We start from the raw sequence: 14717 nt of genomic DNA, 5'->3' as shown, positions 1-14717 counted from the left end.
ATTTACGCCATATATACGTCGATGCAAGGATATCAGAAATACCGAGTAGATGAAAGCACGTGGAAATGTAGGCTACATTTGCATATCAAAGAACCCGGAAAAACGCTACGACTATGTGCAAATTTTATAAAAAGTCAACAGGTATCTACAGAATCTACCAAATTAATGTATTCTTTATGTAGCTGTACAGTGTTTATATCCACCAAATTCGAAATCAACTAAGAAATAAAGTCATATTTAGACATTATTGACGAGAAAATCGCAAAGCCGGCATCTTCCACCATCAATATTATTGTCACGTGCAATAATCAATCTCCACACCAGAGAGTCGTTCTCTACCCAAGTCTTTCACCCCTGGCAGCAATATGTGAGGAGGTGACCGATAACTATTGAATAAAAACAAAAATTACATCAAATTTCTCAATAGGGATATTCCTTTGGTGATTGATAATATTATTTCGTAATTTCAGAAAGATAAAAAAATATATCTTGATGCTCTTTTTTCGTCACGGCAATTTTGATGATGTTAAAAAGTGCGCCCTTTTGCACAAAATGGCGCCGTTGTTGTCAGAGGTTTACACATGTAACATGCAATGACATGTTTTCGCGAGGATGTAATCTCTAAACCTATTTTTAGACTGTCTAAAACAAGCCGTCTTCGAAATCAAGTTGGTTTCGAAACGGCCTCCAAATTCACTTGAGATTTTAACCAATTTCCGTCTATGGATTTGGCCTTAAAATATGTTTTTCATCAACCGCAAAGGGTACTTGTTAACATGGTAGTGTTTTAAAAGCAATTCATGTTATGGTTTAAGCGCATGCAGTGTGTTTATTACGTACTCGGTTCGACTACGTCTTTTCTGACGGGTCTGACTAATGACCGCTGTTGAAAACATTCCTGGGTAAAATCCATTGAGATTAGCCGAGTTAATCTACTTTTTCCGTGCTTTTTAAAAAAATCTCTCCCGCTGAATTCTATAAATAGAAACTATTAACATCGTGGCAGTGTGGTTCCCATTGTGCGCCCTCCCACTTCACACCATTTCAGGAAGTTTTACGGAGAGGGAGGGCGTGCGGTAAGAAGAATGGCCAAAATGACGTCACGTTTTCCTAGCAATGCCTCTTGCCAGACCAGTCAAAGGGAACTGGAACCGCCGAGCGATTTATTCAACTTTTCGACTTTCACCGCCCGAGAAAGTCAAACTTCCAACTTCCTATTCGAGTTCAGATTTGTAGCTCCGCCCCCAGTGCCCGAGCATGCGCAGTTCAATTTGTTATTATTGAGAATCATGTGAGAATCACGTGAGTCATGCGATCTTTCATTCATGAGTTTTCGTAGTAAATTCCATAGTAGTGACGTCACTCAATGATTGACCGCTAGGCGCCATGTTTCATTCATGCCTCGTTCTGATCACCCGATACGCGGGAAATGAAAACGAGGTCATACGAACTGGCTTGGCGGTTTCATTGGGAAAGCATCTTTAATTCAGACAACGTTAGAACTAGTAAAACGAATATGTTAATTTGCAAAAGTAAAAGCAGATTTCACCACTAACCAGTCAAATCGGAATACGACGGCGCAAAATGTTCTCGCTTTCCTCCTGCTAAAAAAACCTTGTTCTCGCACTCCTATTTTAATTTATGCCCAGGAATATATATGATGTGATCTGTTTTCACCTGTTTGTATTTAAAAATGGTATACATATAATGAGATCAATAGTAGTGTTCCTTCAACCACCAGCAAGAGTACACGATACAAAGCCACTCAACACTTCTTCTCCATGAACAGATCCCATCGTTCAACTTCAACTAGTCTTCTCTCCCCAGGTGCCTCACGGACCTTCAGGTTCCCATACTCAAGACCAACTCTTACGATATCGCCCTCAAAACAACCCTGGAGTCATGAATTCACAGGTGCTCCTGTGAAATCTCAGTTCTAGTTGTACTATTGAAAACAATTTTATGGTATTTTTAACACTTGCACATCATCAGTAGATATTTGAGATTTGCTAACCAGCTGGATGAGTCAAAAATTGATAACCAGCTGGAAGAGGGGTGTTATGATTTCTGCTGAGGATGACTCTGCCAGCTGGTTATCGAAGATGTTGATCGTTCCGAAAATTACTAACTAGGGTCTGGAGTGAGTGCAAATCACTGTATTATAGAACACAGGGATTCCTTGTCATAAACGTTGCTTTTCTCTGCTTTGTTTATCTAGGTCACCATGGAGACCTTGGCGCCTCATCCGCCGATGTCATCCTCCCCGGCGCCGCCTATACGGAGAAGTCGGGAACGTACGTGAACACGGAAGGGCGTGCCCAGGAGGGTCGCCAGGCCATCACCCCACCGGGAATGGCACGGGAAGATTGGAAAATTCTCCGAGCTCTCTCTGAAGTACGTTTTATCATTTTCAATATAGTGGAACCTCCCTCAGTAGACACCTCTCTATTAAGGACACTAGTTTTGGTTCCAAATTGGTTGTTTCCATTCAATGTGACCTCTCTAATCAGGACACCCCTCTATTAAGGACAACCTCTCTAGTAAGAACACTAGTTTTGGTTCCAAATTGGTTGTTTCCATTCAATGTGACCTCTCTAATCAGGACATCTCTCTATTAAGGACAACCTCTCTAGTAAGGACACTAGTTTTGATTCCAAACTGGTTGTTTCCATTCAATGTGACCTCTCTAATCAGGACACCCCTCGGGAGTGACAAGTGCTGTCCTTAATAGAGAGGTGTCCTGATTAGAGAAGTCAAATTCAATGGAAACAACCAATTTGGGATCAAAACGAGTGTCCTTAATAGAGAGGATGTCCTTAATAGAGAGGGTGTCCTTAATAGAGAGGGTGTCCTTAATAGAGAGGGGCTCCTTAATAGAGAGGGGCTCCTTAATAGAGAGGGGCTCCTTAATAGAGAGGGTGTCCTTAATAGAGAGGTGTCCATTAAGGGAGGTTCTACTGTACATCAAAGTGAAATGTTATCATTTGGTGTCCTAGCCGAAGTGCAGACTCTGTTGGTACTTATGTTCTGCTAGAATTGTGTCACTCTTGGCTGCTGATTTGACAACGACATTCATTGATGTTCGTGTGCATTCTTCAGCTGAAGCTCTGAGCGCCAACCTGGAGATGACTGAGGCTGGCTTAGATTGAGCTCTGGGTTGACATATTCAGTCCAAGTTTAGGCTTTCTGATCAGTCAAAATGATTACATTCCCAGCCATGTGCTAGAGCTGCTTACTCTCCAAGGGTGGAGGTTTGCGTCTGTGACCGCTTTCTTCCAGCTACACTCTGACTTTGAAGAATGGGGATGATGGTGACTTGTCTTGTCCATGCCACGAAGAATTCCGCTGGTCAAGTGATGGATTGACATTATATCACATAGTCAAAATAATCTTAAAGCTCAGAGTCCTATCCAGCTTTTTTTGTGGGACAAGACCCATCTTCTTAGCGTTATTGGCAAAAAGTACAAGGAAAACACATTTTTAAATGACTGATCTTGATTTTCAGATCGCGGGTGTAACGCTGCCCTATGAAAAATTAGACGACGTCCGCGATCGGATGGAGGACATCTCGCCCACTCTGACTTGCTATGATGAGGCACAAGAAGCTAACTACTTCCAACAGGCTAAGGAGTTAGCTGATGTAAGTGAAAGTAGCATTTAGCAATTGATGCCTCATTGTACGTCATGTAGGTAATATTATCGACGTTCGACCATGCTATGGACATTTTAGTGAGATCACCCTTCATCATATCATATCACTACTGGCGTCATAACCCTATTGAATCTTTGTCAGAGGTATGGAGTCCACTAGGCTACTGTCCACCTATGTAGGATCTTTTACTTGCCCTGGCATAGACACTCAGGTACAAGGGACCACAGCTTTTAGTCTCATCCGACAGACCCTCAAGTATTCATACGTTGTAGCCTACAGGTTGGCCCTTGGTATACATCCGTATGTTATTCTAAAACAAGTTTGGAATTTATTAGCAAAGTTACAATCAGCGGACCGCAACGCAACAGGGCTTTTTGTCTCCTCCATTTCTTCCCTTCCCATTCCTTGCAATCCTTCCTCTTTTTATTGCAGACCGTCTCTGCCAAATTGAGTCCTACACCCCTGAAACCAGAACAGATAACTCTGAAAGATTTCTTCATCACGGACTCTATAACCCGAGCGTCACAGACGATGGCCAAGTGCGTGAAGGCGACTTTAGCAGAAGAAGGCTCGGGATAGACAGGGTTCATAATTGTGCATGGACACCATTAGTTTTCAATGAGGCTTTCAGTTTGTGATGTAAGCAACACTTTTTTGAAGGATAGGAGACAGATTAAAGCACGGATTAGTGATAATCTTTTTTTGTCCGACAAGTTGTACTGGTGATTATGAGTTGTGTATAAAAGCTTTCGACGTTTAGCCAGTGTGCCACACTAGGTAGAGTGGCCAGCAATTTGAGGTACCACGGCTCTATAGGAACTGTCCACAAAGTTCTAGAGCAAGGTTGGGTGGCTCTACCTAGGTAGGGTGGTAAGGTGCCAAGGTTGGGTGGCTCTACCTAGGTAGGGTGGTAAGCTGCCAAGGTAGGGTGGCTCTACCTAGGTAGGGTGGTAAGCTGCCAAGGTAGGGTGGCTCTACCTAGGTAGGGTGGTAAGCTGCCAAGGTAGGGTGGCTCTACCTAGGTAGGTAGGTGAGCTGCCAAGGTTGGGTGGCTCTACCTAGGTAGGGTGGTAAGCTACCAAGGTAGGCTGGGCCACCCTGACAAAGGCCTTGTGGGAACACTGAACATCAATGTTTCTGCTAACATTGATAGTGCGAATAGAGTATTGATAGGATAAGATGAGCGGCGAGGCCGCTTGCTGTCGTATATTGTAAATATCTTCATGTGTCAATCATTACCTGACTTCTGTCGGCTTCAAATGTCCCTTTTGTCAGACCTGATGTCAGTTGAATCACCCAAAGTGGTTTAAAAACCTTCTAGCTAAAAAACCAGTACCGTCAATCTTCGGCGGTTTGCCGTAAAACTGTGTATTTTGCAAGCTTTTTATGAATTTTTGCTGTTGATATGCACAAATTTCACCTCGAATGCATTAACAATAACATTTTGGCAGCAATCACAATATTCAGTCTCTCGCCAAATGCAAAGTGAGAAAATGCGCCAAATTATAGCGTTGTGAAATTTTCATGGTTTACAGTATTGAAAATCGACTTTATGTGCCAGTAAAAAGAACCTCTCTACTAAGGACACCCTCGGGACTGACATATGCTCTCCTTACTAGAGTGGTGTCCTGATTAGAGAGGTGTCCTGCATAGAGATGTCAAATTGAATGGAAACGACCACTTTGGGAGCAAAACTAGAGGAAGTGCCTAGTAGAGACATCCGCTAAGACAAGTTCCATTTCACTGTGAATGTTACTTTCGACCATTACTTTGTACAGTTGTTTGGGGAGGAGTGAGATAATAAGTGACATGATTGTTTGACAAAATTCTTCTGCTCATTTCATTGCCAGTTTATCTAATGGAAAGGTTATGAAAATGACCCTTCTGTACCATGTGTCCATCTCGGTAGCACCCTGCAAAAAAAATTAGATTTTTATTGCTGAATCCTGCGATGATTATCGCTGCTCTTATATATGGGAGGACAGTCTCCTCCAAAATGAGAATCCTTCTTGAAGACACCCTGCTCTGATATATGGGAGGACAGTCTCCTCCAGGATGAGAAACCTTCCTGAAGACACCCGGCTCTGATATATGGGAGGACAGTCTCCTCCAGGATGAGAATCCTTCTTGAAGACACCCTGCTCTGATATATGGGAGGACAGTCTCCTCCAGGATGAGAATCCGTCCTGAAGACACTCAGCTCTGATATATGGAAGGACAGTCTCCTCCAGGATGAGAATCCTTCTTGAAGACACCCGGCTCTGATATATGGGAGGACAGTCTCCTCCAGGATGAGAATCCTTCTTGAAGACACCCAGCTCTTATATACGGGAGGACAGTCTCCTCCAGGATGAGAATCCTTCCTGAAGACACCCAGCACTGAAATATGGGAGGACAGTCTCCTCCAGGATGAGAATCCTTCTTGAAGACACCCGGCTCTGATATATGGGAGGACAGTCTCCTCCAGGATGAGAATCCTTCTTGAAGACACCCAGCTCTTATATACGGGAGGACAGTCTCCTCCAGGATGAGAATCCTTCTTGAAGACACCCATCTCTTATATACGGGAGGACAGTCTCCTCCAGGATGAGAATCCTTCTTGAAGACACCCAGCTCTTATATACGGGAGGACAGTCTCCTCCAGGATGAGAATCCTTCTTGAAGACACCCAGCTCTTATATACGGGAGGACAGTCTCCTCCAGGATGAGAAACCTTCCTGAAGACACCCGGCTCTGATATATGGGAGGACAGTCTCCTCCAGGATGAGAATCCTTCTTGAAGACACCCTGCTCTGATATATGGGAGGACAGTCTCCTCCAGGATGAGAATCCGTCCTGAAGACACTCAGCTCTGATATATGGAAGGACAGTCTCCTCCAGGATGAGAATCCTTCTTGAAGACACCCGGCTCTGATATATGGGAGGACAGTCTCCTCCAGGATGAGAATCCTTCTTGAAGACACCCAGCTCTTATATACGGGAGGACAGTCTCCTCCAGGATGAGAATCCTTCCTGAAGACACCCGGCTCTTATATATGGGAGGACAGTTTCCTTCAAGGTGGGAATCCTTCTTGAAGTCACCCGGCTCTGATATATGGGAGGACAGTTTCCTTCAAAGTAGGAATCCTTCCTGAAGACACCCAGCACTGATATATGGGAGGACAGTCTCCTCCAGGATGAGAATCCTTCTTGAAGACACCCAGCTCTGATATATTGGAGGACAGTCTCCTCCAGGATGAGAATCCTTCTTGAAGACACCCAGCTCTGATATATGGAAGGACAGTTTCCTTCAAGGTGGGAATCCTTCAAGAAGACACCCGGCTCAAATATATGGGAGGACAGTTTCCTTCAAGGTGGGAATCCTTCAAGAAGACACCCTGCTCTAATATATGGGAGGACAGTTTCCTTCAAGGTAGGAATCCTTCCTGAAGACTCCCGGTGTAAAAGTAAAAAGTGTCCCCCCTGGAAAAAGTGTCCGGCCCTATTGTATTCTGCAATATGGTTCTATAGAGACCCTGACCGTCAATAGCTTAGAGATTGAAGCGCATAATAGAATCCTTTGTTCCCGGACATTTTATCCTAGGACATTTTAAACTTCTACACCGGCTCTGATATATTGGAGGACAGTCTCCTCCAGGGCGAGAATCCTTCTTGAAGACACCCGGCTCTACCATATGGGAGGACAGTCTCCTCCAGAATGAGAATCCTTCTTGAAGACACCGTACTTTAATATATGGGAGGACAGTCTCCTCCAGAATGAGAATCCTTCTTGAAGACACCGTACTTTAATATATTGGAGGACAGTCTCCTCCAGGGCGAGAATCCTTCTTGAAGACACCCGGCTCTAATATATGGGAGGACAGTCTCCTCCAGAATGAGAATCCTTCTTGAAGACACCGTACTATAATATAGGGGAGGACAGTTTCCTTCAAGGATGGAATCCTTCTTGAAGACACCGTCCTTTAATATATGGGAGGACAGTTTCCTTCAAGGATGGAATCCTTCTTGAAGACACCGTACTTTAATATATGGGAGGACAGTTTCCTTCAAGGATGGAATCCTTCTTGAAGACACCCTAGTCTAATATATGGGAGGACAGTTTCCTTCAAGATGTGCATCCTTCCTGAAGACACCTGGCTCTAATATATGAGAGGACAGTCACCTCCAGGATTATAGTCCAGCTGCTAAGCTTAGAATTGTGCATTTTAATGGGGAAAGCATGAAATTTGGTAGGATGGTGGAACAGCCCCTAGGGGCCATTTATCGAATAAGACCCTAACTTCTTACGCCCCCTTGCGGTCACCATCTTGGAATCCAATATGGCCGCCATTTTTGGCCCGTTTCCTGCAATATCTCGGAATCTATTGCAGGTACAGGTATAATTTTGGCGGCTTACCCTAGGTTTTCAGGTATGACGAATTCAACGGAACCAATGGGAAAGCCGTAATATGGCCGCCATAGTGGATTCCAAGATGGCTGCCACCATGAGGGCCTATAATTATTTGTCACCCCATATATACATACTGGTTATCGATGGAGACATGAAATTTGGCATATAGGTGACTGGACCCGTAAGGATCACTAATCGATTAAGACCCCAACGTGAGACGCCCCCTAGTGGCAGCCATCTTGAATTTCGTGGGATAGAGTTGCATCTTCCCAAAGGAAATGCTGTAACGCGTGGGACGTTATCAGACGTAGGTTCTGTGTGGCTTCAGCAATAGAGACTTTCGGACAATATTAGCATAGGATTGACTAGGACTGTTGCGCTTGAGGATATCGAACCATTCATTCGTACGTGAGATTTTGTTGTTTCTGTGCCACAGTACGAGAGTGACATTACTTGCCAATGGACATTTAGTGCATAAGATGGAATAGGCAAATCAAGAGCCCTGTGGCGAAGAGCCATATAGGTTTTACAGGCGTGCGCCTGAGATTAGATTTTTGTATACATTGTACTTGATGTAAAACTGATGTAGATATCTTTGTTTTGTATTTAAGTCTGAATATGCTTTGGGCATTAAATGCCTTCATTATTGTCATGTAATAAATAGCTTCATTTTGTTAATTGGTACTCTTGGGTTTCATGTAGCTTACCTACCGCATGGCTGCTCACATGACAGAGTGGTAGAGGTCCTTCCTCAAAACAACCGAGTAGGTAGTCCAGGCAACCCGCAGCGGAGGGTCGACGAGGCCTGGTTGATTTACCCGTGGCGAGCCATACATTTTCAGTGCATACTGTGGATGCACTGTCAATAGTGAGAGCTTTGGTATTCCTGGTTTTTCACTTATCTTTGTGAAAAACATGTCGCGGGAAAGGTGACCTCCTCGAATTGAGTCGAGTTTTCTTTAGTAGCTAGCATATGCTACTTGGATCCGACGGTATCTAAGAGACACCCATACAGTGCTGCAAGTGCAAGTCTGAGTCCTCCAACACATCAGAGAGGGATAGCCCAGGGAGACATTATCCATTCCACGTAGCAACCAGCTGAAGACAATTCATAACGAGACAAGTGTCTGAAGTAACACAATCACGAACAAGGACTACTCCGTCTGCTACACTGCCTTCGGCTTTAGTATCACACTTTTCTCCCTCTACACAAATGTAATAGTACAAGATCCTAGGTGTAAGACATAGTAAGATAAACATCCGTAACTCCACATGGATGCATTTTAGTACAAGAACCTGGGCAACTTCCGCCCACTTCAAACATGTGCGCTGCACAAAGGCTCGACTGCGGTCTTTCTTCTGTGAAATTCGGCTTCGGACTCCCCTGCGAGAACCCCGTTGCACCCTTTTATTGGGACGGGAAAGGAACTTGTGAAAATGTGAACCAATCAGCCAATCACAGTGCTCGCCGGTTTCACATATTTGTAAAAAGAGGCAGCGCCTCTATCCTAAGATTACGGAATTATTTAAAATACGATAGGACCACGTTGACCCAGTTTAAATTGAAACGAGATAAATCTACTCCCCGACAAACACTTGACCGGTCACCGGAAGCTTACGCCCCCAAATCTAGTTCATGACGAGTGAAATGCCGTCAAGTACCAGTCTCTAATGAGTGAATGGAGGAGACTGGTGAAAGAGTCTACCGAATATTGGGGACAAATAGAGACTGCAGTGACCCTGTGGGAGAGGTCGGGTTTACAGGATGTCATCAGCTGGTTGGTCACTGTCACCAGTGTCGCTGGTTGTGACAGTTGAAAGCATTTGAGAAGACGGGCTAGATTTGTGTACATTCCCTCCTGCGGTGTCTCAGAAAAAGTACCCAACACGCCACAGGGGCGCTGCTGTTGCCCATTGGTTTTTGAAAGGCGTTATCACCCGGGAAAGACGTACCAAACTTTGTCCTGGCTCAGGAATAGACCCTTCTGACGGTAGTACAAAGAACAACACTGATTGTGAAACTATCATTCTTTATTTGATATGTTTAGGACAAATTTAGATATTCAACGTCCTGATACATTGGTCAAATATCATGAAAAGGTTTTACAAAAAGATATTCTAACAACAATCTGTACGTGGGCACCACATGTGGGAACAGGTGGCGCTACAGTTAGGTAGGATTTCTATTCCAGTGGAGTGGTAGGAAATGTCCCTCTGGCAACAAGTCCTTCCCTGTTGGTTGGTGTACATCAACACCTAAGAGATTAATGCGCATAATTTATTCATCAGTCCCCAGAACACTATATCTTAGGGCATTTAAAACTGTTACAGGTGCACTCATTCATCCTGGATTGTCCCTACTCTTTTGCGAAAACTCCCTACGGAATACTCTATCCTTGTTCATTTCTGTTACATCTATACATCCTGATTTCTAAGCATTCTAGGTCCAGAGTTACTGTTCGTCACCATGGAGGACTAGTCACGATGCCGGTAGAAGTAGGACAGGTGGCTTGTATACAACGATGGGAGGATGCCGGGTTCAGCCGCGGGAAGGGAGTCGGTCCATCCCTCTGAAGATGAGAGAAAATATATCGATATAAGGGTTATGGAGTGTTAGTTCAAAACTCATTCTAGCGTAACTGGGAGTAGACTTGCAGATTTGGGAGAAACAATTATTCAATCGTCATTTGTATTTGGTATGCCCCAACGATCAGTCTCCCCATCTAATATGTGAATTTCTTCTGCAGTACGTTATTTGCGTGGCCCAATGATTGTACACGGATTGCATTTATTAGCCTGATGAGTCTATCGAACAGACCATCACTTGACACCCGTGTTTCTCATTTGGCTAGCTGTTTCTTTTGCTTGCACGGCGAAATACCATTAACTGCACTTTTTCTCATTCTAGCAGAAGTTGTTTTCAATGTACGGATTCTACCTATTCCTACCGGGTTGAGCTGCTGGCCTAGGACTGCTGGGCACTGCCACGGAAGGCTGACAACCATTCGCCCTCTCACATCTCGTGGGTCGGACTCATCCTTGCACTAAGCCTGTGAAATTATGAGACAGATCAAGGTTCAGGTGGGTTTCAGGGTCATATTTATAAAAATCAAGATTTCCTTACCATACTTTCCAACAAGGCCAAAGTTTCAGTTAGCCAATCACAATCCAAGTTTGAATAGAATTACCGAATCTACTTTCTTGGCAATAGCATGCTGACCGCTTTTGGTATGCCTCCTTACCTTTAAATCACAAGAGGCGCTATGCTAGCAAACAATAGGTAACCGGAAAAACGCCGACCGACCGACCGACCGACCGACTGACCGACCGACTGACCTGCCAACCTACTCATAAGTCAATGTGATATATCCAATCCACGATAGCAGGTCATATGCAAAGAAATTGTAAACAAGCGCACGTAAGCTGGTCAAATGACAACAAATGCATGTTGCGCGTTGCAGTTCATGCATTGCATCGGTCGAGACACTCGAGTAGAAAAACTACAGTGCATATACTAGGCCCAAATCAAGTTTTTTATATCCACCGACCATGTAGACAAAGCATATCTTTAGAGTATCGTTATCAGTTCCTTACCGCGTGGGCTCGTTTTCCCGGTATAATTGACTGGAGATGCTGCTGTCAGACACGTCGGACTCCATCACGTCCATTGCGCTGGGCACTACACAGATACATGTGCTATAGAGAAGCGAAAGGGATACTGCATATGACGGTAGGTTGGCAGATCAGTCGGTCAGTCGGTCGGTTGGTCGGTCGGCGTTTTTCCGGTTACCCAAACAATAGACTAGAATGATCGCCAACCGCCTCAAAGTATGTTGGATCAAACATCCCACAGGCATGGGTCACCCAGTAAAAAGTATCATCATGGTTACGTTTGATATTGTTTGAATGATTAACTCACTGTATTCAACCTGCGTTCATTTCGCAGTTAATGTATTAGTTACCACTGTATGCCTTAGAGAGGGCAGAATGGTACTGTTTAGACAAGAAGTCTCTCCAACAGCCACAAGTATCTCTTCGAAAACATCACAGTAATACGTTCGACCCAGGTAATCTGTCAGCTGCCTGACGAGTGGGTTGGGAATTGTGTATGATCAGTTCTCTCAAAGACACCCGAGACAGGGATTAAAATCTTGTGTTTATAAGTTACCATTGTATGCCTTAGAGGGGGCGGAATGGTACTGCTTAGACAAGAAGTCTCTCCAACAGCCTCAATGTATATTGGATCAACGGCACACAGGGCCTCCCAGAGATACCGTCAATGACGAAATATGACTGGGCCTTCTGTAAGATTAGTTTCTCCGCCAAACACGGGACTGAAGGATTAAAATCTTGTGTTTATAGGCTAACAAATGCAAACACTTTCAATGAACCCCCTACAAGAGACGAGTGGCTCTTCGTCTCCCCGACTTTGACACCCTACTACGAACATATCAATAGATCAGCCAGCGGTCCTCGGTGTCGCCGCGTGGGTTACGTCCAGTGAAATTGTTTGCAATTGTCAAGGAACCACGATCTGACATCCATAACCAGCGTATTCCCTATTCATGCCAGTTACAGTCGGGTGCTACACCACAGTCGGGATAGTGGAGCCAAATGAATGATTGTTTAAATTTAAAGCATTTCTGAAAAATCATATGACAAGGTTTGGAATCAAAAGCCTTCCAATTATGCACATAAGTCCTGCCTTACCGTGAATAATTGCGACTGAAATTTCTAACTGCGCAGTTCCTTCTCGGCTCGACTGCATGACTTTTACACCAATAAAAACCTGTTGAAACCAATTCAAACAATTACCAATCATGGATACTGGGCCCTACCTTCTGCTGCAGCTCTTTTAACTTGATTTCCGAAATGTTGAAGGGAATTTTACCTTTGAAATCGGAAAAAGTTTTCCAGCGATGTTCTGCACAGTTCACTCACACACCAACTGACTTGCGTTCAAATCAACCGAGACCGATCATGACCAAAGACAATACATTTGACGTCACACCATCCGAGCACTATTCCTCTACCCCACGAAAGACAGGCCGGCGGCTTAGCGCCAACTTGTATTGTTATGTCATTAGACCAATTGGATGGTATTGTCAAAGGTGGGTCTGGGCTATTGCATAACATGCACATGAACGGAGCTATATGGCCATAGAAATATACAAGCCAGGTTTCGCAAGCCTCACGAAGAGCTGCGAAGGGCAAAGTTTGTAAATGCATTTCATTAGCGATTTTCAAAAATTTAGCCGATTCCTCCTACAACATAGGACAAAAGATGATTTACGAGTGTCGCATTAATGAATTAGCTTAGGACTAGATTACTCCATAGATACTTGCACTTCGTATTTCGTCAGTCGTATAGCTGCCGAAACCTGCATCTTGTCAAAATCACACACACTGACTTGAACTGACAATGACGTACATTGTGTATTTACCATTTCGGCCAAGACCGTACGGTGTAGAGGAGGAAACCGTACTCATAGAAAACGTGCCCAGTCCTGTTGTATTCTGACAGATTATGATATAGTTCTATCTGTGGACACCCGGCTCTAATATATGCGAGGACAGTCTCCTCCAGGATGAGAATCCTTCTTGAAGACACCCGGCTCTAAAATATGGGAGGACAGTCTCCTCCAGGGCGGGAATCCTTCTTGAAGACACCCGGCTCTAAAATATGGGAGGACAGTCTCCTCCAGGGCGGGAATCCTTCTTGAAGTCACCCGGCTCTGATATATGGGAGGAGAATCTCCTGCAGGATGGGAATCCTTCTTGAAGACACCCTAATTGTGAAATTAAGTGCTTTACCTGGAAAATCAAGGCAAAACAGATGTTCGCTGAATGGGTTTTAAAAGAATGAATGGGCTGTATTTACATTCAGGGATATGCTTCACTCTACTGTCGTAAATAGGAAAGATTCAAATGAATGGGTTTTCAAAGAGGACACCATTTTTGGATTGGGACAATCATCGCAGCATCACCGCCCATCCATCTGTTGCCAACTTTCAGGTACCCACCCTAGCGCCAAGTCTAACAGCATCAATGTTCGCCCCTCTGTTGTAAATGTTTTGGTGCTCGCCTATCTGAAGAAATTGGTAAATTTGAATGAGTGGGGCATTTGTATGGTTTGTTTATTTTGGCTGTTTCATTTGACACGTTTCAACATTTACATAATAAGGCCATTACAATATGCCCTCATCGCAGCCTCTTTTCGGTCAAGTTGTTGTGGCATCAGATGTCCATCTGTCCTTTCAACTATGGCATGTGTACTGTGTAGATTCTTGACTCTGTACAAAGGAACCCCCCTTAGCAGACACCTCTAAATTAAAGACAACCTCTCCATTAAGGACACTAGTTTTTGTCCCGAATCGGCTGTTTCAATTCAATTTGACCTCTCTAATCAGGACACCACTCTATTAAGGACAGCACTATCTTGTCAGTCCAGAGTGTGTCCTTAATAGAGAGGTTCTACTGTAGTTCAAGTGTGTTCTAATATCTTGTCAAAACTTGAGACAAATAATATGGAGAAGGTGTGGATCTTCGAGTGTTCTGAACTAAATTGAAAGGTTATTGCCGATCAATAATCATGTCCCATTTAGTGTTTTTTAGATAGAACTGGCCTAAGGTACTTGACTGACCTCTTGTCACCAAACTGTAACAGTGTTACTT

At 44.0% G+C, this 14717-nt stretch overlaps 1 protein-coding gene and 1 long non-coding RNA gene across 2 annotated transcripts; one reads left to right on the top strand and one right to left on the bottom strand.

The window, feature by feature from the left end:
• The first annotated feature begins 98 nt into the window (after positions 1-98).
• On the top strand, positions 99-5562 carry LOC135500548 (NADH-ubiquinone oxidoreductase 75 kDa subunit, mitochondrial-like). The gene is made up of 4 exons (XM_064792083.1): positions 99-141; positions 2219-2394; positions 3506-3640; positions 4085-5562. Exons 1-4 carry the CDS (start codon positions 114-116, stop codon positions 4229-4231), a joined length of 486 nt encoding a protein of 161 aa, XP_064648153.1. The 5' UTR covers positions 99-113; the 3' UTR covers positions 4232-5562.
• Positions 5563-10055: 4493 nt separating this feature from the next.
• Positions 10056-13010, bottom strand: LOC135500551 (uncharacterized). Its single transcript, XR_010449469.1, has 2 exons — positions 12881-13010; positions 10056-10612 (listed from the first exon to the last, which is right to left on the bottom strand). It is a non-coding gene; the product is annotated as an uncharacterized LOC135500551 (long non-coding RNA).
• Positions 13011-14717: the final 1707 nt, after the last annotated feature.

The sequence above is a fragment of the Lineus longissimus genome, chromosome 16, assembly GCF_910592395.1.
Source record: "Lineus longissimus chromosome 16, tnLinLong1.2, whole genome shotgun sequence".
Lineage (NCBI taxonomy): Eukaryota > Metazoa > Nemertea > Pilidiophora > Heteronemertea > Lineidae > Lineus > Lineus longissimus.
Note: the sequence above shows the minus strand (reverse complement) of the source record. Positions and strands in the feature narration are given on the sequence as shown.

Coding starts and splice junctions, on each gene's coding strand:
- LOC135500548 (XM_064792083.1), top strand. CDS start 114: ATGTGCAAATTTTATAAAAAGTCAACAG. Junction 142..2,218: donor ATTTTATAAAAAGTCAACAG/GTATCTACAGAA, acceptor TTGTTTATCTAG/GTCACCATGGAGACCTTGGC. Junction 3,641..4,084: donor AGGCTAAGGAGTTAGCTGAT/GTAAGTGAAAGT, acceptor TTTTTATTGCAG/ACCGTCTCTGCCAAATTGAG.